The 24,729-nt window shown below is 24.2% G+C and overlaps 5 protein-coding genes across 9 annotated transcripts; 4 read left to right on the top strand and 1 right to left on the bottom strand.

Annotated features, from left to right (window-relative positions):
* The first annotated feature begins 913 nt into the window (after positions 1–913).
* LOC122855750 (fatty acyl-CoA reductase 1-like) lies at positions 914–3,602 on the top strand. Of its 3 annotated transcripts, none has more exons than XM_044157330.1 (6): positions 914–1,238; positions 1,310–1,511; positions 1,581–1,829; positions 1,918–2,112; positions 2,194–2,439; positions 3,508–3,602. In XM_044157330.1, exons 1-4 carry the CDS (start codon positions 993–995, stop codon positions 2,049–2,051), a joined length of 831 nt encoding a protein of 276 aa, XP_044013265.1. In that variant the 5' UTR covers positions 914–992; the 3' UTR covers positions 2,052–2,112; positions 2,194–2,439; positions 3,508–3,602. The 3 variants fall into 3 exon arrangements, with proteins under 3 accessions (XP_044013265.1, XP_044013264.1, XP_044013262.1); XM_044157329.1 differs by having other exon boundaries at positions 1,560–1,829; XM_044157327.1 differs by having other exon boundaries at positions 1,310–1,829.
* Positions 3,603–4,568: 966 nt separating this feature from the next.
* Positions 4,569–7,370, top strand: LOC122855748 (poly(U)-specific endoribonuclease homolog). Its single transcript, XM_044157325.1, has 3 exons — positions 4,569–4,779; positions 5,213–6,660; positions 6,729–7,370. Exons 1-3 carry the CDS (start codon positions 4,722–4,724, stop codon positions 6,960–6,962), a joined length of 1,740 nt encoding a protein of 579 aa, XP_044013260.1. The 5' UTR covers positions 4,569–4,721; the 3' UTR covers positions 6,963–7,370.
* On the top strand, positions 7,152–8,562 carry LOC122855754 (guanosine-3',5'-bis(diphosphate) 3'-pyrophosphohydrolase MESH1). The gene is made up of 3 exons (XM_044157334.1): positions 7,152–7,958; positions 8,025–8,356; positions 8,441–8,562. Exons 1-3 carry the CDS (start codon positions 7,763–7,765, stop codon positions 8,540–8,542), a joined length of 630 nt encoding a protein of 209 aa, XP_044013269.1. The 5' UTR covers positions 7,152–7,762; the 3' UTR covers positions 8,543–8,562.
* Positions 8,433–16,249, bottom strand: LOC122855745 (putative uncharacterized protein DDB_G0287457). 3 transcript variants are annotated; one of them, XM_044157318.1, is made up of 8 exons: positions 13,806–14,258; positions 13,093–13,210; positions 11,517–13,024; positions 11,178–11,390; positions 10,957–11,106; positions 10,830–10,890; positions 10,397–10,531; positions 8,787–10,234 (listed from the first exon to the last, which is right to left on the bottom strand). In XM_044157318.1, exons 2-8 carry the CDS (start codon positions 13,193–13,195, stop codon positions 9,738–9,740), a joined length of 2,667 nt encoding a protein of 888 aa, XP_044013253.1. In that variant the 5' UTR covers positions 13,196–13,210; positions 13,806–14,258; the 3' UTR covers positions 8,787–9,737. The 3 variants fall into 3 exon arrangements, with proteins under 3 accessions (XP_044013256.1, XP_044013253.1, XP_044013255.1); XM_044157320.1 differs by lacking the exon at positions 13,806–14,258 and adding an exon at positions 16,149–16,249 and having other exon boundaries at positions 9,331–10,234; XM_044157321.1 differs by lacking the exon at positions 10,397–10,531 and having other exon boundaries at positions 8,433–10,234.
* On the top strand, positions 14,961–24,590 carry LOC122855743 (MATH and LRR domain-containing protein PFE0570w-like). Its single transcript, XM_044157315.1, has 16 exons — positions 14,961–15,733; positions 16,221–16,388; positions 16,506–16,604; positions 16,739–16,803; positions 16,990–17,113; positions 17,182–17,416; positions 17,624–19,093; positions 19,304–20,025; positions 20,238–20,698; positions 20,880–21,153; positions 21,231–21,323; positions 21,421–21,580; positions 21,645–23,827; positions 23,913–24,187; positions 24,270–24,425; positions 24,495–24,590. Exons 2-16 carry the CDS (start codon positions 16,223–16,225, stop codon positions 24,579–24,581), a joined length of 6,570 nt encoding a protein of 2,189 aa, XP_044013250.1. The 5' UTR covers positions 14,961–15,733; positions 16,221–16,222; the 3' UTR covers positions 24,582–24,590.
* Positions 24,591–24,729: the final 139 nt, after the last annotated feature.

Below are 24,729 nucleotides of genomic sequence, written 5' to 3'. Positions count from 1 at the left end.
ATAAAATTGTTAAATATTTTAATGACTCAGTAAGTTTTTTTAACGCTGTATTTTTAATAAAAAACAAATTTAATTTTACTGAAATCAATTTCAATTGCATCCATTATTTGTTTTTAGTTATTTTACATTGTGTTTAAAATTTTTGCAAAAACATTTTTTGTTGATAACTAATTGATTAACAATAAGAATGTTTTTTTTATATCCTCGGTTGTAGTATATCTAAGCATTAATTTGGTTCTCATATACGAACATCCTATCTGTATTATTTCAGGAGATATGAACATTTTTTAGGAATTTTAGCTGGTAAGTATATCGCGTATATTGTACAATCGCCTCCATGAATTAAAAACATGCTTAGAAACTGGGCTAACATTTATATTAGTCTGGAGATCTCTCTGTTAAAATCTGTTTAATCGTATATAGCTTTTGAATATATTTAATACAAATTTAAATTGAATAATTAATTAATTTTCTTACAACGAAAAAAAATATTTTTGAATTTATAAATATGTATTATATATGAATTTATTATTATTAAATATATTTATTAAATATGAATTTATAAATAAAATAGGTAATGTGTTTATTTTTAATTTTTATTTTGATTTATTTTTTAAATGCAACAATGTAATTAATGAAATAAAAATATTGGGATCACGAATATAATTTTGTGGTAATTGTGCATAATGACCTCTGAAAAAAAAAAGTCATTCCGAATATTTGCAAACTGTTTTGAATTTATTACAATTCAATGCATGCGTAATTTTTGTATTTTTAAATGCGTGCTATTAAAATGCAACTTTGTAATCGCATCAATCTATTCTAAAATATAAAGTAATGAATGACTAATGACTAATTTTATATAAAAGGAAGCTAACTTAGAGTCTAGCTCATTTGAGTTTAATATATCGTGATGAATAAGTTGACGAATCAAACAACTTAAGTACTTTTCAATTTTATTGAAAAATAAATAATATATTATATAGTCCAGTATGGATGAAATTTATAATAAAATTACTAACCCTGATGAGTGGGGTGTAGACGATAATGAAACAAGTGAAATTCAAAAATTTTATGAAAATGAAAGTATTTTTTTAACTGGATGTACTGGCTTTGTTGGTAAAAGTATTGTTGAAAAATTATTACGATCATGTCCAGGTTTAAAAAAAATATATCTTTTAGTTAGACCAAAAAAAATTTCAGCTAAAGATAGAATTGATAAATATTTTAATGACTCAGTAAGTTTATGTAACATTGTATTTTTAATAACAAACAATTTTATTTTATTGACTTTTTTTTTTATTTTTAGATTTTTAATGAGCTTCGTAAATTACGAAAAAATTTTACATCAAAAGTTGTGTGGTTTGAAGGAAGTTTAGAGAGTGAAAATTTAGGTTTATCTGATGAAGATAAATGTGTTATTATAAATGAAGCAACAATATTCATTCATAATGCATCAAATGTTAAATTTGAATTGCGAATATCTGATTCACTTAGTTGTAATGTGTTTGGTACTAAAAATATGCTTGACCTGGCAAGTCAATGTAAATATATTAAAGCATTTGTTTATGTATCAACAGCATATTCTCATTGTTATCATGATGATATATATGAAAAGTGCTATCCACCACCAGGTGATTTAAAATTAATTCAAAATTGCATTGATACTGATCGTTCAACACCTGATGGTATGTCATCAACGGCAATTAAAGAATTAATTGCACCTTGGCCAAACATGTATCTCTTTGGAAAATCAACTGCTGAAAGTTTGGTTGAACAATATGCAAAAAATGTTGATTTTCGCTGTACAATATTTCGTCCATCAATTAGTAAAATAATTCAACTTTATTTTTATAAAATAATATATACTTCAAGTTAATTGTATTAAGTATAATTTTTAATTGTTTTACATTCTAGTATTGGGAAGTTATCAAGAGCCTACACCTGGATGGAGTGATGGAAATTTCAATGGGCCAACTTTGGTATTTCTTGGAGTTGGTCTTGGGTTTATTCACGTTACTATATTGACACACCAAATTCTATCGATTTAATACCTGTTGATATGTGCACAAATGCGTTACTTGCAACCACTTGGGATGCTGTTGTTAATCAGTAAAAATATATTTAAATTAAATTTTTAATAATTATTAATGACTTGAAATTAATTTTATAATTATTATTTCACTTTTTTAGAAAAGAACGAGAAAAAGTATTTGTATATAATTATGGAAGTTCAGTTGTCAATGTCATGTCATTCCTTAAGCTTAAAGATTTATTGTATGATAGAGGTGTTGATTTTCCTTCAATTAAAATGGTTGCTCCATATTTTTTATATGCTACAAAATCAATGACATTGTTTGTCATAGCAAATATACTATTTCATTTGATACCAGCTATTTTTGCTGACCTTGCATTGTTAGCAACTCGACGAAAACCAATGTGAGTTATTATTTTTTTATTATATTAGTATTACCAGCCAAGGCTTTGGATGCCGTAATTTATGTTTAATTAATTGAAATCGAAAATGTATCGTTATATCGAGGAACGTTGAGCTCAATAGGGATGCCGATTGATTTCAATGATTGTTTTGTTTAACTGACTACTGAAATAAATTATTTATTTATTTTATTAAACTTTTATTTTCACAATAAAATTATGCATTTAATTTAATTTAAAGTACTGAATAAAGATTTGAAATATAACACTCTTTTAACACTCAGTGTTAATTTTATATTTTTGATATTTTTAATTCTAAAAAAAGTTTTTTTTTTTAAATATATTTAGAATTTTATTTTTATTTTTTACTGAACTTTTTTTGATATTTTTTTTTGAGAACTTTTTTGAGAATTTTTTTGAGAACTTTTGTTAGAACTTTTTTTAGAACTTTTTAAAAAGTTCTAACAAAAGTTCTCAAAAAAATTCTCAAAAAAGTTCTCAAAAAAAAGTTTTAAAAAAAGTTCTCAAAAAAATTCTCAAAAAAGTTCTCAAAAAAAAGTTCTAATAAAAGTTCTCAAAAAAATTCTCGAAAAAGTTCTCAAAAAAAAATATCAAAAAAAAATCTGTAAAAAATAAAAATAAAGTTCTAAATATATTTCTAAAAAGAACTTTATTTAGAATTAAAAATCTTAAAAATATAAAATTAACACTTGATTGTTAAAAGAGTGTTATATTTCAAAACTTTATTCAGTACTTTAAATTAAATTAAATGCATAATTTTATTGTGAAAATAAAATAAAAGTTTAATAAAATAAATAAATAATTTATTTCAGTGAGGCTCAGTTGAAACAAAAAACAAACTCGACTCGAAATCAATATATCGAGTATCCCTGTTGTAGACTCTAACTTAATAACCTCGATATAACGATACATTTTTTCGATTTTTTTAATTAAAATTCTAACCGCGAATTGATACGGCATCCAAATTTGACTGAACTCTTTGGCCCTGGTAATTACATTATAAAGAATACAATTTATATAAATTTAATTGATTTATTCTAATTATTATAGGCTTTTAAAAATAGTATACAAAGCAATACAATGGTTTCTGATTCTACGTTTTTTTGCATTTAAAAAAAAAATAAGAATACATGTTAATGAAACTTCAAAAGTTTGGGATAGAATGAATAAACGAGACAACGAATTATTTTACAATGATCTCAGAACACTGGATTGGGGTATATATGGTAATCACGCTTGGCTAAGTCTTCGAAAATATACATTAAAAGAGTCGTTGTCGACAGTTGAGCGAGCCAGAAAACGATATTTTATTTTTCGTATTATTTTGAATACTTCACGCATTGCAATTGTTTTATTGTTTTTATACATTTTTCGTTATTATATTTACTTGTTATTTATCCTGTTTTTAAATCTTATAAAACTAATTAATACATTGTTATAAACATGTATTGAATTCAATACAATCTAGCAATTATGATTTCACTTTTTAATATTTTAAATTTTATTTACTTTCAAAGTTAACAAATTTCTTTACTATTAAAAATTTTTTGAAAGAGATAATTTTTAAGTATACACTTTATTCAATATTATTAGTTTAATAAAAAAATTCTAATTATTATAATTTAAACTGATAAATAATTATTAATGTGATATGTATTAAAAATTCTCACACTCTCCTTTTTTTTTTTTTTTTATCATTTGAACTATTGAACTTGTTTCTTGCAAGAGTAGTCCATGTGATTTAGGTCAATTATAATATTTTTTTTTCTCTTGGAAATTTCTTTTTTATCTTGTTGATATAGATATTATGAAATAAAAAAATAACAGAAATCTTTTAAAATTCAAGACTATACTAGAAAAAAATTTTAACTGTAAAAAAATATACATATGTTATTAAAAATAAATAATAGAAAGAAAAAAAAAAAACTATTTATCAAATTTAAAAAATAAAAAATATGATAGTTTTAAAAAAATTGTTTGTCACATGACGTCTGCTGGAAATTTCGTCATCTTGAAAATAAAACTTGAGATCACACACGACTACAATAATATTTGTGTAATAAAAAAATAAAGAAAAAAGATTGACCAATCAGAAAGTTTAGTTGGTATACTGTACAATCGCTTCAATGAATTAAAAACATGCTTGGAAATTGAGCTAACACTTTAGTCATTCTAAAGATCTCTCTGTAAAAGTTTGTTCAATCGTATATAACTTTGAAATATATATTTATACAATTTAATTAAATGCTGATCATTAAATCAGTATGACCTCGAAAAAAATTATTTTTATTCTTCTTATTACTCTATTATCCTTGTTTATCGGTAAGTTTTTTAAATAATTATTTATATAGATATTTATTTAATTAATTATTAACAAAAAAAAAAAAAAAGGATAATATTAATTTTGCTTAATCAAAAATTTTATATAAAAATATGGCATTAATGCCCAACGAATCAGGACCTTGAAATTAACGTATGCGTTGGAATTTAAAAATAGCCTGAGGTCAAATGATTCAATATCAAATATAAAATAATCATGAAAAATAATCAAGATCCTATGAAAATTAAAAAAATACATTTTAAATAAATTATTACATGAAATTAATATAAAAATAATAATCATAAACACTGTATCAAACAATTTTATCTTGTTATGAAAAAAATAAAATAAAAAAAAATCATTGATAGCCTCAGTTTCTTCATGTGATACCAATTAATCTGATGAAAAAAATAAATTATTTTTATTTTTAAATAGAGGATACCGATGCTGGTTGGAAATTTTGGAAAAAAGATAAAAAAGATGATGTATCAACACCAACACCAGATATAACATCATCAACAATAAGCACGACATCAACAACAACACCAACAACACCAACAAAACCATCATCAAATTCAAAATCAGGAAGTGCAACAAAAGCAATTGCTGGAGCAGCTGATCCTGGTTTAGCAATAGGTGTTGGTAATACAGGAACACTTATTAAAAATAATCCTCAACCAAAAAAACCAAATCCAGGCACTGAAGTTGGTCTTGATTTTCCAAATTCAAAACCAACAAGACCAGGAGTTGGTGGTAATAATGGTCAAGGCTATCGAGATTTTATTCTTGACTTAACTGGAACAGGTGAGCCAGGTAAATTACCACCAAAATTACCATCTCAACCACCAGCATTAGCTCCAAGTGTAACACCAACTACTAAAAAACCATCAGGCTTAGTTCAACCTGTAGTTACTCCAAAACCTGCACCAACTCAACCACAATTAAATCAAGGAGGACAAACTCCAAAACCTAGTCTTCCTGTATCTCCATCACAACAGCCTGCAGTAACTCCAAAACCTACTTCTTCATCAGTAGGAATTAATCAGCCAATTCCTGGTCAAAATAACAAAGCCATTCATCCAGCTATTCCAGATAAACCACAAGTATCTACATTAAATATTGGTCCTCTTGTTCCTACTGTTCCACCAACTTCAACAACTGGAGGTAAAAGTTGGGCTGAAATAGCTGGTAGTGGTGGAAAAATAACATCAACAACAACAACTCCAATTTCTATAATTAATCCTGGACGTTTACCATCAACTCAAACAAGTACATCAGCTTATTCAAGCAATCCAACTTACAGCAAAGGCAATCAAGTAACTGATGATGATCTTGTTAAACTCAGTGAAGCTTTATTTATTAAAGACGCCAATAATGCATATCGTTATATAAATTTAAATTTACAAAAACAAACAACTGGAAGTAATAAAAAAGATGAATCTCCTCAGCCATTATTTACAGTCAATTCACAAGCTTTTAATATTCCAACTATAGCCAAAGTAATTACCATTTATGACAATTATAAATTAGATACAAGAGAAAATGAATACATCAGTCCAGCTCAAAGAAATGAAGAAAGTTTATTAGTTGATACTTTTTTGAGTACAAATGTCATGTCAGCTGCTATGAGATTTTTGGCTGACAAAGGATTTATTGCCAAGGATTATTATGCATACAAAGATGTGTTGAGAAAAATTTGGTTTAATTTATATTCACGTGGTGATGGAAAAATTGGTAGCTCAGGTTTTGAGCATGTTTTTCTAACAGAAATTAAATTAGGAACTGAATTAACTGGTCTTCATAATTGGATTTATTTTAATGCTGAAGAAGTTAAAAAAAGAGCAAATTATCTTGGTTACATTAAAAAAGTTGATCTTGGTGATGTAAGTTGACAATTATTATTATTAATATATTTGATTAATTAATATTTGTGTTTGTATTTTATTTTTAGAAAGCTGCTATTTTGAGTGTTCATGCAACATTCAATGGTCTTGATAAGCCAATAACAACTATTTTTGTTGGAACATCACCAGAACTTGAAATGGCACTTTATACAGTGTGTTTTTTTGTACGTAGTGAAAAATCATGTCCAGTTTCACTTGGTGGAACTAAATTCAATATCATCACTCATAAATTTAAATATCGTGGAAATGAATTGATTGGATCTGCATATCCAGAAATATAAATTTCAATTACAAAAAAATTTCATAACAATAATAAATAAGATTACCTTTTGTTATCTGTTAAAAATTTGAAAAAAAAAAATTATTTTATATCAGTGTAGAAAATTTACAATATAATGTTGTAATATTTCGAAAAATTTGCTTTAGAAATTTTTTACTGTAAAAAATTTAAACCAGTGTATTTTTTAAAGAAAAAAAAAACAAATAAATATAATAAATGAAAAAAAAAATAATAGATAAGTAATAGATAAAAATTATCTATGTATTTTTTTTTTTTTTTTTAAATCCTGTGATTGTGATCCTAGAAATGCATTTGATAAAAAAAAAGAAAAAAAAAGTCAACAATTTATAAGTAAATACTTGAGTGTAAATAAAAAAAATAAATAAAAAAATAATTTAAAAAAGAAAAGTCCATAATTGTTATTGTTTATTTTTCGTTATAATTTATTTCCAAGAATTATGATACATCTGGAGCACATTGATTATTGGATTATATTTATTTAAAAATAAAAAAAAAAAAAAAGCTTATATTTTTAGATAAAATAATCTGCATATAACACTTATAAAAATATAAAATGAAAATGAAGGAAAAATAATTGATAATAATATTATTTGCATTCTACATGCACGTGATATGATAAAAATATAAATATATATTTTGATAAGATAAAATCTAGACAATACAAGGAATACAATAAAATTCTTTGTTGGTTATGTACACATACTTAATAAACGTGACTAAAATACAAACAAATAAATAATTAACACAAGATACAGAAGCAATAAAAGCTCATTAATCGCAATGTCTAGTTGTCAGAATTGTCCTGTAAGTAAAATGGTTAAAATGACAAAAAGTTTTGATGGTGATTCACCAAGAGATTTATCAAAAGATCAATTGTTATCATTGGTCATAAGATGTACAAATTTTGCTGCAATAAAACATAGAAAACAAAGAAGACTTGATGCTGAATCAACACCATATATTAATCATCCAATTGGTATGTTGAATAATTAATTAATTCAAGTATTTATTTATTAATTTATAATTATTATTATATTTTTAGGTGTTGCTAATATATTGATGGAAGAAGGTGGTGTTTATGATCCAGTTGTCATAATATCAGCATTGTTACATGACACTGTTGAAGATACAGACACAACAATTGAAGAAATTGAACGTGAATTTGGTCCAGAAGTTAAATTAGTTGTATCAGAAGTTACTGATGATAAATCATTAACAAAAGATGAACGTAAACGTTTACAAATTGAACATGCACCACATATTAGTCGTGAAGGAAAATTAGTCAAATTGGCTGATAAAATATATAATCTTCGTGATTTACGTAGATGTACACCTAAAGATTGGACACCAGCACGTGTTCATGAATATTTTAAAGTATGTCATTATTATATAATTATAAAATTTATGTTATTTAAAAGCAATATTAATTATTAATTATTTTTTTTTGTATTTTTACAGTGGGCTAAAGCTGTGATTGAAGGTTGTCGTGGAACAAACACCCAGCTTGAAGCTATACTTGATAAAATATTTGCTGAACAGCTTGAAACGTGTGAAGACTAGAATAATTATTAATTTTAACATAACAATTAACATATTTCGTAATATAAATATTAGCTTTTGTTTATCATTTTCTTTCAACAAAATGTTGTAATAATATTATGAAAAAAATAGAAAAAAAAAAAAAAAACAGATTTATTTTAAATAATTTAAAGGTGTACTACTTAATTAATGTAAATCCATTTGAAAAGGAAAAAAAAATAGTAACTATTTATTATCTTAAAAATAAACAACATAATAAATTTAATAATGTTTAATTAATTTATTTTTTAAATTCATTTTCTATAAACTTAAGTACATTTTACATGATTTTTTTTTTGTCAAAAAATATTTGACTAATAAAGAATATTTTAACATAAATAAAATACCATATTTAAAAATTTATTTTTAGTAATTATTAATAATTATAATTGAACTTTAATAAAATTTTGTTTTTTAATTTTTTTGCTTTTTTTCTTTCTTTCTAATTGACTGTATCTCTCTCGTTAATTAAATCTCTGATTTAAAATAAAAAAAAAAAAAAAATTATCATTATTGACAATCTTAAATAAACACTTGATAAAAATTACTGTATTGTTTTTTTTTTTTTTTTTAAATTTTATATATTTATTTATATATAATAAAAAAAAAAAAGGAAAAAAAAAATTATAATTTTATTTAAAACGTCGACTAGAAAATGGAATTATTTAATAATATCCATTTGGCAAAGATACGACGTATTTACATTAAAATTATCAAAGTCGAATAAGTTTATTATATTAATAAACAATGAACAATTTTTTCATTATCCTAAGTGTTATTAAGATAACAAAAAAACCCGGAATGTACGTAGAAAATAAAAAAAACAAAATGAAAAAACACAAATGACATGTGCAACACGCGATTATCAGTGCAACAATAATATTTATAATAATAATAATAATAACAATAAAAAATTCGGAAGCTCCCGATAATGAAAAAAATTATTATTATTATTATTTAATGATATAAAGATATTTTTTGGTTGGTCTGAGCACAAATTTGAATTGGAATAATCCATCATCAAATGATCATCATAAATGCAACAATAATTTGAATTAATTTTGCATAAATAAAAAGAAAAAATTATTAATTATTAATGTTATTTATAAAGTAATGAAAAATAATATTATTAATTCAAAATGTTGACATTTGAAATTTGTGTTCAGACCGATGTTACTCAACCAGGCATTTTACGATTAATCATTGCACCAAGATCATGAACAATATGTTTTTGTTCTGGATTAAATAATAATGTTCGTGCACTTAAAAATGATATATCTGGTAATTGTTTAAGAACACGTATTGTTTCTTGTTTAACTTGCATTTTTCTACCATATCTATCTATAACTGTGTTATCAGAATTAACTGGTGTACTATCATTTTTACAAGCTGATGATTTCGAATTGTTGTTGTGTAATTTTGATGATAAATCTTTTTTATTATTATCTAGATTTGAATTTTTTTGTGATTTTTCTTCATCAATTGTTGGCTGATTTAATTTTTGTGTTTTTAATACTTTTGGAGATGGTACCATGGGATCTTCTTGCTTTTTCCAAGAGACAGTACTTGGTCCTGGTAGAGGTTCAATGATTTTTGATAATTGTGATGATTTTGTTGTTTTTAATTTTATATTTTTAGAATTATTTGATTCATCTGTCGGTGTATCCTCTGGATCTACATTATAATCAAGTTAGTTAATTTTGGAAATTATTTAATTATAATTATATATTGTTGAAAAAAAAAATAAAAAAATATAACATGCATTAATAATTTTTAAATATAACAGAGATTTTATTTTTAATCTATTTTTTTTTTTTTGTGTTAATGTTAACTTACAGAAGTATATGGAGCTCCTGGTACAAGCGGCGTGATGATGATAGGATTCGGAATGTGCGGAACAATTGGGTTTTGTTAATAGTGGATCAAAAGGATATAAAAAATCAAGTGGTAAAAGTGCAGATAGACCACAATCTGATAAATCATAATGAATAATAGAAAAAAAAAAAAAAAAATGAAAATAATAATTTGTGATTATGTGCAAAACATGAGAATAAAATTAGATAAAATAATATTTTTTTTTTTAAAAAGCAAGGTTAAAGCAGGCCAACATAAACGGGTCAAAAATAAAAAAATCAATAAAACAAAATATCCCGTTAGAAATTGTTTAAATATCTTATATTATTTTGCAGTTAAATTTTTTTTTTTTTTCTTTTTTTTATTACAAATTAAAAATAAATGGAATAATTAAATTTTAAAAAAATGTACTTACTTGCATCTAGTGGGTTTGTTAATCCTGAACTATTCCAATCAAATTGAGCAGCTGGAACTTCCTGATAAATAATATTAAAATTACAATTAAAAATTGTGTAATTTAATTTAAAATTTATGAAAATTACCTCTATTGTATTTGCAGAATTAGTTGATTTTGAGGTACTTGATTGTATTGATGAGTGTGATTCATTAAAGGCCTTCATTGGTTCTAGAGGTGCATACCCCAAATTTGCAGCAAATCTTGGAATGTTAGGATTCCATCTTGGACCAAATAACTGTATCGAAAAATAATATTTATAACTTGATGATTGTAAATTATTTGTATTTTTGGTAGAAAGCAACTCACAATGTTTCGTGAATCAATACCAAGTGATCCAAGAAGTGCATTATTGCTGACACTGTTGGTCCACTGATACGATAAGGCATTTGTTTCTTCGACGTGTTTAAGTCCCTCCCAGACCTTATCAGTATCTACAATAAGAGGTTTAAGGTCGATATTTTCAAGCTTTGGAACACTTGGAAACATGTTAGCTATAATGTCCTCAATTTTATTGACAACCTTTAACAAAAAATAATAAAACAATAAATAATTATAACAACAACAATAAAACAAATAATAAATTACTAAATTTACACAATTAAATTACCAAAGCAATTAAAATTTTCTAACAAAGCAATAACTTACATTTTCATTATCTATCCTAGTTATAGATTTTTTTAAATCAAAGCTATTATTAACAGTTTTAACAACTGGTGTTGTGTATGAACTAAAATCTTCAAAATCACCAAAATCATCATCATCATCATTATCGTTATTTGGATTATCAATATTTGAGGTAGCTAATTGTTGAGTATCTGGCTTCCATTCATCACCACTAATACCAACAGGTTCACTTGAAAAATCAGCAAAATCACCAAAATCATCATCATCATCATTAGCATTTATATTCCAATCAACAAAATCATCATCTTTTTTAACATCAGCCACTGATGATTTATCAAACACAGATGTATTTGACATTATTAAATCATCTTTAGATATTTTAAAATCATCAATTGATGGTATATCATTAAAATCATCAATAACATTACTCGTATTATTAAATATTGTTTCAACATTTTCATTATCAATAACACTTTCACCATCACCATCTTCTCTTGTCATTAAATTATTAAAATTATCATTAATATTTTCAGTAAAATCACAAAAATCATCATTTTCATGATCAATTTTTTTACTATCATTATAATCAAATACAAAATTATCTGTAATATTATTATTTATTGAATTTATTGTTGTATCATTGATATCATTATCATTTTCATTATCAGATATTGTAAAACTTTTAACAGCATTATTCATTTCTTGATTAATAAGAAAATTTTTAAAATCATCATTTGTATTTTCAAATAAACCTTTTTTATTATCATCAACAACATTATCTTGATGATGATTATTATTATCATTTAATTGATAATTTTTAATGGCATTATCATTAATGGCTGATGGACTATCACACTCAATTGAATTATTAAAATTTTTAAAATCATAAAAATCATTATCTATATTATTACTATGTATATTATCATTGACAATAGATTTTTTATCATCAATAACAAAATCAATTTTTGTATCATGATTATTATTTAATTCAATATTTAATGATGTATCATTATTATCATGATAATTGTTTGAACTACTCTCAGCTATGCTACTTTTATTACTACAAACTAAATTTAAATCATCATCATCATCATCTAGACTATTTGCATTAATAATATTATCATTATTATGATTTTTTATAATCATATTTAATGGATTATCATTGTTATCTTGTTTATTGATAAATGTATTATTTGTAACAACATCTAGATTATTAAAATCACTAGTTAAAATTGATATTTTTTCGTCATTTATATTATTTTTATTTAAACTAGCACTATTAGTTCTATTATCAAGCATTATACTCTTCACTTTGTCATTTGTTTTTTCAACAGTTATTATTGTATTATCATCATCTTCGTCTTCATTATTGTATATTTTATTTTGATCAAATGCATTTTCAATAATATTATTTTTTGATGGTGTATAAACACTTGTTCCATTTACCCTTGGTGATGCTGTTACTGATGCAAGTGGTGTTTGTACTGGTGATACATTTTTTTGTGGTGATTCTGATGTTGTTGATGAATCTTAATAAAAGGAATTTTTATTATTATTTTATTTGGGTAACTAAAATAAATGTTAGATTTTATTTTACCATCTAGACCTCCTGTTGCAAAATCACCAAACTCATCATCATCAGATTCACGATAATTGTCCAGTGGTGGTGGTGTTGAACTCACCAATGGTGGAAATGCCATTTTAATATTTTTTACCTGTAATTATAATTTTAATTAGTTTATTTATAAAAAATTTTATTTTTTTATTATTTATCTCCGGAAGACTTTCTAATCATTGTGGCCTTCATGTACTCAAGGTTTTAGATATAATAAAATATTATTTTGTAATAATACAGATATTTTTCTATCAACAAAAATATTACAACAATTTGTCAAAAAGTAGTAACAATAAAAAATTCCAACAAATATGCGTTTTGTTTTTTTACAAAAATAATTAATGAATATACAATGCTATGAGTCATCAAGGTAATGGAAAAAAAAAAAAAACATCAAACATGAAATACATAAAATTTCGATTGAAGAAATAATGGAAAATTTTTTAACGCTAATTATTTCTAAGAAAAAAGTTTAGAAAAAAAAAACAACAGAAAGAATGTGGCTCAATGTGTCACATACAACTTTCATTTTATAATTTAAACAAAAAAAAAAATATATAGGCTAACAACAATAACAATTTGATTACGTCATAATATTTGATTATAATTGTAAAAAAATATTATAAATTTGATGAGAATATTCAAGTGGACAGGAATAAAAGTAACACAAAGTAAAAAAGTAAATTTATACCAACCTAAATGATATTTGTAGCAACTGCACCTTATTGTCGTATATTTTTTTTTTATTTTAATAATGTTATCTGAACACACGTATCACCTGACAAAATTACATGTCAATTTTTTTTTTTTTTTATCACTAGGTTTTTATAATAAATTATCACTACATGTAACCATATTTATCATTCGGCTGATAATTGTTGCTCAAATCATTTAAACAGGAAAGAATAAATAAAAAAAAAAAAAAAAAAGGTAGTTTCACCATTTGGAATCAACACCCACGTAAATATAATATAGCTTTATGTATTTAACAATGACAAACCAGACGAGTTAAATAAAAAAAACAACAAACTTTGCTTAATTAAAAATACTGAATAAATTTTAATAAAATAAATAATTATTGTTTTTTATTTGGATTTTAATTATTTAAAGAATATCAGATTGTGACCTGTCATCTGCAAATACACACACGATCACCTGTTCTGTTTTTTTTTTTTTTATACCTATTATTTTTTTTTTTTACTCCATGACACTTCATGATAGTAATAATAATAATTAAAAGTTTGTATTGACAGTTGATGAAACAGTTTTATTTTAAATAAACGCGGCAATATTATTTTAGTGATGGAAGCTCTTTTTTCAATTAATTTATAATAAAAGTTTATTTTTACTTGAAATATTATTGGAAACTTTTCTTAGAGTTTCTGTATCCAAAAAATGTCAAAGAATTTTCATTTTTTTATCCAAAAAAAGAGAAATTTCTTTGGATTTCGTCGGAGAAATTAATTTGGATTTCGTCGGAGAAATTGCTTTGGATTTCGTCAAAGAAATTTCGAAAAAAATCGGTGAAATATTAGAAATATAAACAAATTAAGTAAATTAAATACAAACAATTGAATTGATTTGATTAATTACAAAAGGACAATATGAATTTATATTTTTTTAATCAATTTCATACAAAATTACGCCTTGGGCAATAATAATTGTACGAAAACATTCAAAAAAAAATAATAATATTGACGATAAATATTATCATTCAAATATCAATTAATAATGATCAATTAATAGTTATGAAAATCGCCACTAGCACTATGAGAGAGAAAGAGAGAAATAATAATTATAATAATAAATTAATAACAACAATAAAGTAATCCTTTTTTACCGACTGAGTTGGTCAATGGATAGTCGCATAATGATGATGTCAAAATATCGTGTTCATAAAATTATAATAATAAATTAATTAAACACACACATTGATACAATAATATCATTAAATTTTAATAAACATTCATTAGTAAGGAAATAGGAAATTTAAATACCAATAGGTTTATATAATTTTTTTACATGATTTTTTAAAAAAATCAGGTATACAGGTTGTGAATTGTGAGTTATTGTGATTGTGTGTGTAATATATTTTTTTTTTATTTAGTAAATAAACTTGTGTCAAAATAATGTGTGTGCGTGAGAAAGAAAGAGGAAAAGAGTGAAAAGAGTTAAGTTATTTTCCTCTCAACGTGTCTTTTATAATTTTTTTTTTTAATCAACTTTTTCTCTCTTTTTATTACCTGTGGTGTTTTTTTTTTTTTTTTGATTCATCAGTGAGGAGGCTGCCACGACCACTCAATTTTTTTAAAAATAAAAAACACCTATATATAAAATATTTATACATATATATTGAATTTTACATATTTAAACTTTCACCTGTATTAGTGTAGAAAATTTAATTTATCATGAAACCTGTTGTGATGATATTTCAACTGATTTTTTAACGATAATAAAAAAATAGAGAGACAAGTTTTGCACCTGACCTGTGTTTAATATAAAAAATTAAAAAAGTTGAAAAAGAAACATGTACATTCAGGACATTTAAAAGGATACAATATAAATTTTTTTTTTTATAATTTTAATCCAGCTAATTAATAATAATCCACATTAATTCAATTCAGTAAGTAAATTTTCATTATTTTTCTTTGTTTTTAAATTAAACCCAAAATCTTTAATTGCTAGTCATTTAAAAATAGAATAACAATAAACACCTCGATTTTTTTAAAATTAAACTGCTAAATTAAACTAAATTAATTAACATTGTTATTTTAATTGTTAAAAAAAATATTAACAGTTTTTAAAAATTATAAAATTAAATAATATATTGATTTTAAAATAAATTTTTCGATAATTTATTTTTTTTCCATTAACAATTCTACCTTGACCAAATTATCAATACGTCAGTCATTTTAAATACACATAATAATTATTTATTTACCATAAAAATAATTATACGTAATTTTTAAAAATCTCATCATCATTATTATTATTAAATTTATTATTATTATAAATGAATCATAACCGGAACTACTCACCTGTTAATGAAGATTGCAAAATGTATATTTTATATAAATGATTCATCAACAAGTATTATTTGTCCTTGATAGAAATGGTAGCTGCTGGAGCAAATGCCCTGATGGCTAATAATGAATCAGCCACAAATAAAGTTACTGATAATTCAATAATTTCCACAAACAATAATCATCATCATACTCAACAGATGACTAGTGATAGTACCCACAAAAAAACAACAACAAGATCATTAGAATCATCAAGTAAGTCAACACATCTTTTATTTTTTCTTTCACATTTTTTTTTTATCAAAAAGAATGTTGATTTTTTTTTCATTTTCTCTTTGTTCTTATCTCGTTTTATTTTTTATTTTAATTCAGGAAAAAAGGAAAGTCCATCGACCTCAACAAACAGGACCACTTCAATTCGTGAAACAAAAACTTCAAGACTACGAGCTGCTTCTATTATCTCCCCTGTTGGCAAGTATTTTTTTTTTTACATTTAATATTTATCTAGTAACACATGTGGTTGTGTTTCTTTTTTTTTTTATTTCTTTTCATTGTGATAAGCTGTCTGACGTGGTTAATGAATTTTTTTATCATTATTAATATAGATGGATCTAAAAAAGCATCCGGGCTTAGTGATAATATTTCTTCCTGGAATTCACCACAGTCGAGTGTAAGTACTATCACTAAATAATAATAACAATAAGTTGACGAGTTCATAAAACAAAGTAAAATTATATACCTTTTTTTTGTTTGTTTATTATTATTGTTTGTGATAATGTTTGTATATATTAATGGTTTTTTTTTTAGCTTGATAATGTTATCGTTTATTGTTATTATTGTTATAATTATTTTACAGAAAAGTACAGTTTCTTATGCTAGTGGAATATCGTCAAGTTTATTACGTGAAAAAGAAGGATCAAAACGAGTTTTAAATAGATCAATTGAAACACAAGATAAAATATTAGAAACTAGTAATAATTGTAAGTAAAATTATCATTTATTTTTGTTGATTTTAATTAAAATTAATTATTATTATTTATAATTTTAGTTGATAAAGGTTTAAGACGTTCAAAACGTTTATCAGTTAAACAAAATAATTCATTATTATATAATAATCAGTCACCTTTGATGACACATAAACAATATGAAGCCAAAGAAATATCTACACGACAAAAAATGAATCAACACAATGAAGTATTGTCACGGCCATCTTCAACAATTACATCAACATCACAAATACCAAAACGTACAACAACATCAACAACAACAACAACACGTTCTGGGTAAGTTTTAAATATACATTTAATTATTTTTAATTATCATAGTAACTAACTTGAGCTTTTTAAAAAAACATTAATAAACCAGATCAAAGTGCACTTTAAAATAGAATAAGTATTTTAAAAAAAGAATAATTTTTATTCTTTAATATACTTCAAAGCACATCAACATTAAAATTATTATTTTTTATTATTTTTTTAAAATGTTTGTAGCAATCATGATAGTACCGAGGTAATACAACGAGTTGATGCATTGACAGCATTGACAAAAGCAACAATTGAACGTGTAGAAAGGCTGACATCTCCACCATCATCATCATCATTATTATTAACTTCATCATTATCATCAAACGATCCAAGCATAACAAGCAATAATTGCACAAAAAAATTACAAAAATCATCAATAACAAGCACAAATACTAATAAAAATAATGGTGATATTAAAAATACAAAAATTTTAAATCGTAATCAACCATTAATATCAATATTAAAACATAAAACAATTGATATTTATGATGATGATAATAATGGGGATGTTGTTGATGAAGATGATCATGATGATGATGATAATTATCAACAAAAAATTAATAAAACAAGCTTTAATATTAGTCCAATTAAAAAACTTGGTATATTAAAAAAACGTAGTAGTCTTGATGAAAATGAAATATTACGTAGATCAAAATGTCGTTCATCTGATTTTGTGACATTTGAAGATATTAATAGTACAATTGACAAACGTCCAATATTAAAAATTGAAAGAAGATCATCACTGGATGAATTATCAAATAAAAAATTAACAAAATGTACAGATTATCCAGCATCAATATTAAAAAGAAAATGGTCAAAATCACGTGAAGATAATAAAGATGATGTATGCTCACCAGAACTTCAAAGTATACTTAAAAAATATCAAAATGATGGAACAACAATAACATCATCAACATCACTATCTACAACAACATCATCAGCATCATCATCATCAACAACAACATCAACAATTTCAACAACAACATCAATAACAAATGATAACAATAATACAGCTAAAATAATTGGTGTAACATGGACAGATAATAATGATACAAATCAAGAAGTACGACCAATATTAAAAAAAAAATTAAGCCGTGAAGAATCATCATCATCTGATCCACCATCACTTGAACCACGTCCAATATTAAAAAAAAAATCAAGCACTGAATCAGATGAACATGATGATAAACCAAAAAAAACAATATTAAAAACATCAAGAAGAAGTTCTGAGGAAACAAATAATAATGATTTTGAAATAATATCTAAAAATATATCTGTTTTAAAAAATAATATATTACAAAGACGTACAAATAGTTTACCAGAATGTGATACACAATTAATAACAGTTAAACCAATATTAAAAAATTCAATTAATTATAATACAACAATACGTTCATCAAGAATTGATTTAATAACATCTAAAAATAATAATTTATTAAGAAAACGTGCTAGATCTGTTGGACAAGATGTATACAATGATAATAATACAAATGATCAAGATGATGTTATTAAATTTACATCAGTTAAATCAGATTTATTAGATGAAAAATATTTTAGTCATAATGCATCATCATCATCATCATCTTCATTATTATTATCACCACCACCGTCACCACCATCAATCACGCCTATTGTATCATTCAAATTGTCCAGTAGGTATGTGTCTCATTGAGCTTATTTATTTTTTTACTCTTTTTTTTTTTTTTTTCGCATATTTAATATGGCTTTATGTTACTTTGTTCTACATTTATTTCATTTTATTTTATATATTTTTCTTTATGCTCTTTTAATAAATTAATTTTTTATTTAATCATTATTATTATTATTTTATTATTTGGTTTTTTTTTCCTTTATTTTATTTTACAGAGATGAAAGTATTGTTTCTATCAATCCAAATAATAATACCGGAGAAATGAATTGTAAGGAAATTGATTTTAAAAAAAAATTAGATGAATATAGTGAAAAACTTGGTCGTTTAAAAAATACATCAAGACGTCATAAAAATAGAGAAAATATAAATTTATCATCATCTGATCATGATGCTGATGTTAAAATAAATAGTAATGACATTGAATTTATTGATGAAAAAATAAAAAATAATATTATTGATGAAGAAATAAATGATATTTATAAAAATAAAAAAATAGATGAAATAGATTTGTATGAAAATCAAGATGATAGAAATAATATTCTGGATACAATGATAATGAAAAAATCAGTCAATGTCAGCTCAATCAAGGACAATAATCATGATAAATGTTTTAATGAAAATAAAAAATTAACAATTAATTTTGATGTCAAGGAATCATTAAATTGTGATAAATATAATAAAAATAAATGTGAATATGGACATAATAATATTGTTGAAGTATCCAAATTGAGTTTAAATGAACAAATTGAAAAAGTTTTTGATGAAAAAATTCATATTGATACATTTATCAAGGCTGATGAGTCGGTTAATCGAGCACAGAGAAGACCTTTCAGTCGCTTTAGGACACAGCCAGTTACGTCGGAGGAGGTCGACCTCGCTGCAAAATACATTCCAAATAATATTACAGATTCTAAACATTCACCATCAGATAAACATGGTAAATATTCTCTAAAAATTACTATTAAAAAATTTAATACATAAACAAAATTATTATTTATAAAAAAACTAAACGAATGAAATTTATTTAAAATTATTTTTCTTGCTAATAAATTTAAAAATAGATTTTTTATAAATAATGATTATTAAATTAATAATAATTTTATCAATATTAATAATTTTAATATAAATTTAATTTATTTAATTCAACAGTTAATGAAAAACCTCAACAAAAACCAAAAAGTATTTTAAAATCATCAAGTTCAAGTATACTTAGTGCAAAATTAAATTCATCAACAGATTCATCAGATGATGGATCATCAATATCACCAGTTGTACTACGTCGTGTGAAACATAAAAATGATAATATTGATGTGCCTTTTGATGAATTAACAAAGTGTAGTGTTGATTTTAAAAAATTATTAAAAACACGTTCTGTGTCAGTTGATGAAAGTGATAATTGTCATGTTGATATTAATAATTATTTAAGTAATGATATTAAAAAAAAACAAAGACCAATATCAGCAACAATGCAAAGTCTCAATTTACCAAGTGTTAGTATTCGTGATCGTTTGGCTGCACTTCAACGAAGTGGATCAACTGACTGGAAAAGACGTGTTACATCTGAACCAATAAATGCCTCATTTATCATTGAAAAACAAAATTTTGATAATGTAAGTAAATTTCATACATTTGTATATATTTTTTCTAAATTGATTGATTATTATTATTACTACTACTACTACTACTAAATAAATGATATAGACAATATTAATCGTACAAAATGATAAGGAATATTGTTATCAGTTTAAACGTAATATATATCTATAAATTAATCTTGTTTTTTATGTACAGGCAACAGAAAAGACAAGTTATTTTCAAAAAGAAAAAGACGAAATTGTTATGAAACAAGGAAGACTTGCTGATCGTCTTGAAAAATTAGAATCAGCAACTGAAGGATGGCGTAAACGTGTTACAACAGCTGATGCTGTACAATTTTCAGTTGCTGGTAAAATGAGAGTTGATCAAATTGATAAAAATATATATGATAAAGCAATATTTGATATGGGTAATTGTGTATCTGAGCGTAAAAAAAAACTTCCAAAGACAAAGGAAATTAATAAAAAAGGTAGGTCAATAGAAATATATTTAACAATTAATTAAATAACGAAATAATAAAACATTTTTTTTATTATTCAATTAAAGATAATGAAAATAATAATGAAGATGATTTTTTAAATGTCCAAGATGATGAAAAAAAACTCGTTGAAAATTCTATTACTAGTAAAAAAGAAAACGGTAAATAATTTTTTGTTTCATTAAGATTTTTCGATTTTGTATAATTATCGTAATTTGTTTTGATAATAATTTTTTTTTATTTGATGATTAATAATAGGTGATGTAATAAAAAATGAAGAATCAATTCATCATGTTCCGCGAGCTGATGATGAAACATTTACCTCATTTTTTGATAGCATATCAGTGGATAAATGTCGAGAGGAAAGTTTAGATCTAACTGAGGATGATTTCAATCAGATAACATCATTTTGCGAGAGGTAATAATAATGTTTGTATATAGAATTTATTATTAAAAACTAAAATTAATTATTAAAAATCTAGACTTGGATCAAGACGAACAGTTCAAGTTCAACGTCGTCGTGTATCAACAAAAAATCCACTACGTACACTTGCAGCACGTACTGATATAAAAGAAGAATACACAGAAATAAAAATGGGTGTTGCTGATAGAATGATAAAATTAAATAACATTGAAAAATTGGGTAAAAATTCAACACTCGCTGTTGAAGCACTAGCTGGTCTAGCATCAACTGAAAATTTTAGTGCAATAACATTAAAAGATATTGAAAAAACAAATAGCATAATAACTAAAAAATATGATAATAAAATAATTCCATTAAATAATGATATTATGTTGATAATAATAAAAGGACGTCGTCATGTACAAGTACGTTTAATTGAGCCAATAGCATCAAATATAAATTCCGGTGATAATTATATATTATTTACTAAAAATGAAATATTTAATTACATTGGTAAATATTGTAATGTCATTGAAAAATCACGTGGTGCTGAAATTGCATTGAGAATAATGAAAAATAAAGATTTTGGCTGTTGTGCAAATAAAATATTAACAATATATGAAGAAGATAGTATTAAAAATCCCAACAACACAATGATAGCTAAAAAATTTTGGAAATATTTAGGTATTGATAATGATAGAGTACCAGATATTGTGGATGCTGGTCATCCAGATGAGGATGAATTTTATGAATCATCACTTATTGATACAAATGCTGTATATGAATTATCAAATGATAAGCTAATTCCAATTGATAAATATTGGGGTATGTTGCCAAAGATTAAAATGCTTGATCCAAGTAAATCAATATTATTTGATTTTGGTAGTGAAATGTACATATGGAATGGTAAATGTGTATCAATTGAAAAACGTAAATTATCAATAATACTTGCTGAACAATTATGGATGGAAGGTTTCGATTATACTGATTGTACTGTATCACCAATAAATGTTGCATCAATTATTGGTAATCGTCAATTAAATACATCAAGTAATAATAATATTAAAAAATCAAATAAACGACCAAATTGGTGTTTACTTGTTAAACTAACACAACACATGGAAACAATATTATTTCGTGAAAAATTTTTAGATTGGCCAAATACAAATGATATTATTAATATTAGAAAAATTAATAATAATATTAATACAGATAATATTGATAGTAATAATAAAATTATTATTGAAAAAATTGATGTTAATAATTTATCGGAAAATACAAAGCCAGATGTTGATTTGATTATTGAAGGTTGTCATTTGGGTAGAGGTACTGGATGGTTTGATGAAGAATTTAAACGTCAATATATTGTATCAACAAGTGACATAACTATTTGGCATATTGAAGAAAATTCATATACACTTTTAAATGATAAAAATTCATTTGGACAATTTTTTAGTGGTGATAGTTATATTGTACGTTGGATGTATACAATTATTGTAACTGGTAGAGGTTTAAGTGGTAAACCATCAAAACATGCTGTTGAAGGACGTGATAGATGTGCATATTTTATTTGGCAAGGTAAAATGTCATCATTAAATAAACAAGGTACTGCTGCATTATTAACAATTGAACTTGATAAAGAAGAAGGTCCACAAATACGTATATCAGAAGGTTTTGAACCAGCTGCATTTTTAAATTTATTTAATGGTAAAATGATTATACATATGGGAAAAAAAAAAGATATAAATAATTTTAAAAAAAATACAAAAACAATAAGAGCATATATTTGTCGTGGTACTGAAATAAATGAAACATTTTTAATTGAAGTATCATGTAGTACAAAACAATTACGTAGTCGTGCATCATTAATATTTATTGATAAAAAAAATATGTTAATTTATGTTTGGCATGGTAAACATTCACTTTTACATATTCAAAAAAATGCTATTTATGCAGCACAACAATTGAAAGAATTTAAACCAATTGAAGCTGGTTTTAATTATAATGATAATTATGAAATACGTGAAATTAATGAGGGTAATGAACCAGATGATTTATTTGAAGATAGTATGAATAATAAAAAAATCAATGGTACACTTACTAAAACAACAAAAATATCATTAAATTATACACCAAGATTATTTCATTTTTCAAGTAATTCTGGTGAATTTATAGCAACAGAATTATTTTGTCTTTTTCGTAGTAATGATACAACACCTTTTCCATTTTTACAAGAAGAGCTATATCAAGTTAATCAACCTGGTGAGTAATTTTTTATTATTAAATTTTAGAAAAAAAAAAAAAAAACAAGAAAAACTTGTAAACTATTTATTTGTTTTGTTTTTAGCTTTATTTTTGTTTGACAACAAAGACGAGTTATGGTTGTGGCAAGGCTGGTGGCCAGACACTGGATCTGATGATCAAACAGGAAGTGGAGCAATAAGATGGCAAGCTGAAAGAAGAGAAGCAATGAATGTTGCTATTCAATATTGGAAAAAACAACATTCAGATGCTAAAAAATGTGCAGTTTATTTAGTCTGGGCTGGCCTTGAGCCACTTGAATTTATAAATTTATTTCCAACTTGGACATATCGTGATGAAATTGCTGAACTAAATATACAAGTTTGTTTATTTTTTTTTTCTGGTATATCTTTAAACATGTATAAAATATAAATCATAATATATTTAATTTTAAATTATTTAGGATGGTCGTGCACCTGGCCAAATATTATCTGTTGAAAGCGAGCTGGCTCGTTTAACACAAAGTACTTATCCCCCTGCTCAATTATTACAACGACCTCTTCCAGAAGGTGTCGATCCAACTTCTCTAGAATTATATTTATCACCTCAACATTTTCAGGTAATTTTAAAAAAAACTTGTCATTCAATTTTTCTTTGATTAATAATTGTTTTTTGTTTTCTATTTCAGGAACTGCTAGGAATGAAAATTAGTGAATTTAAAAAACTTCCATCATGGAAACAAATTGACATTAAGAAAAAAATTGGCCTTTTCTGATGAATATTTTAAAAAATATGTAGAAAATTTTAAAATAATTAAATATTTAATATATAGACCAAAAAAAATAATCAATATAATATTTTTTTTTTTTTTTTAAACTTATTGGTCATTTTAATAATAATAATGATTTTTATATATTTTAAAA

Source organism: Aphidius gifuensis, linkage group LG4 (genome assembly GCF_014905175.1).
Source record: "Aphidius gifuensis isolate YNYX2018 linkage group LG4, ASM1490517v1, whole genome shotgun sequence".
NCBI lineage: Eukaryota > Metazoa > Arthropoda > Insecta > Hymenoptera > Braconidae > Aphidius > Aphidius gifuensis.
The sequence above is the reverse complement of the archived record's forward strand: the minus strand, read 5'-3'. Positions and strand labels throughout refer to the sequence as shown.

Excerpts from the sequence above, each read along its gene's own strand:
- LOC122855750 (XM_044157327.1), top strand. The coding sequence starts at position 993 with ATGGATGAAATTTATAATAAAATTACTAACCCTGATGAGTGGGGTGTA. Across the intron at positions 1,239-1,309 it reads ATAAATATTTTAATGACTCA|ATTTTTAATGAGCTTCGTAA; the intron begins GTAAGTTTATGT and ends TTTTATTTTTAG. Across the intron at positions 1,830-1,917 it reads AATATTTCGTCCATCAATTA|TATTGGGAAGTTATCAAGAG; the intron begins GTAAAATAATTC and ends TTTACATTCTAG.
- LOC122855748 (XM_044157325.1), top strand. The coding sequence starts at position 4,722 with ATGACCTCGAAAAAAATTATTTTTATTCTTCTTATTACTCTATTATCC. Across the intron at positions 4,780-5,212 it reads TCTATTATCCTTGTTTATCG|AGGATACCGATGCTGGTTGG; the intron begins GTAAGTTTTTTA and ends ATTTTTAAATAG. Across the intron at positions 6,661-6,728 it reads AAAAAGTTGATCTTGGTGAT|AAAGCTGCTATTTTGAGTGT; the intron begins GTAAGTTGACAA and ends TTTTATTTTTAG.
- LOC122855754 (XM_044157334.1), top strand. The coding sequence starts at position 7,763 with ATGTCTAGTTGTCAGAATTGTCCTGTAAGTAAAATGGTTAAAATGACA. Across the intron at positions 7,959-8,024 it reads ATATATTAATCATCCAATTG|GTGTTGCTAATATATTGATG; the intron begins GTATGTTGAATA and ends TTATATTTTTAG. Across the intron at positions 8,357-8,440 it reads GTGTTCATGAATATTTTAAA|TGGGCTAAAGCTGTGATTGA; the intron begins GTATGTCATTAT and ends GTATTTTTACAG.
- LOC122855745 (XM_044157320.1), bottom strand. The coding sequence starts at position 13,195 with ATGGCATTTCCACCATTGGTGAGTTCAACACCACCACCACTGGACAAT. Across the intron at positions 10,891-10,956 it reads ATTCTGCAAATACAATAGAG|GAAGTTCCAGCTGCTCAATT; the intron begins GTAATTTTCATA and ends ATTATTTATCAG. Across the intron at positions 10,532-10,829 it reads AACAAACCCACTAGATGCAA|ATTGTGGTCTATCTGCACTT; the intron begins GTAAGTACATTT and ends ATGATTTATCAG.
- LOC122855743 (XM_044157315.1), top strand. The coding sequence starts at position 16,223 with ATGGTAGCTGCTGGAGCAAATGCCCTGATGGCTAATAATGAATCAGCC. Across the intron at positions 19,094-19,303 it reads TCATTCAAATTGTCCAGTAG|AGATGAAAGTATTGTTTCTA; the intron begins GTATGTGTCTCA and ends TTTATTTTACAG. Across the intron at positions 21,324-21,420 it reads TACTAGTAAAAAAGAAAACG|GTGATGTAATAAAAAATGAA; the intron begins GTAAATAATTTT and ends GATTAATAATAG.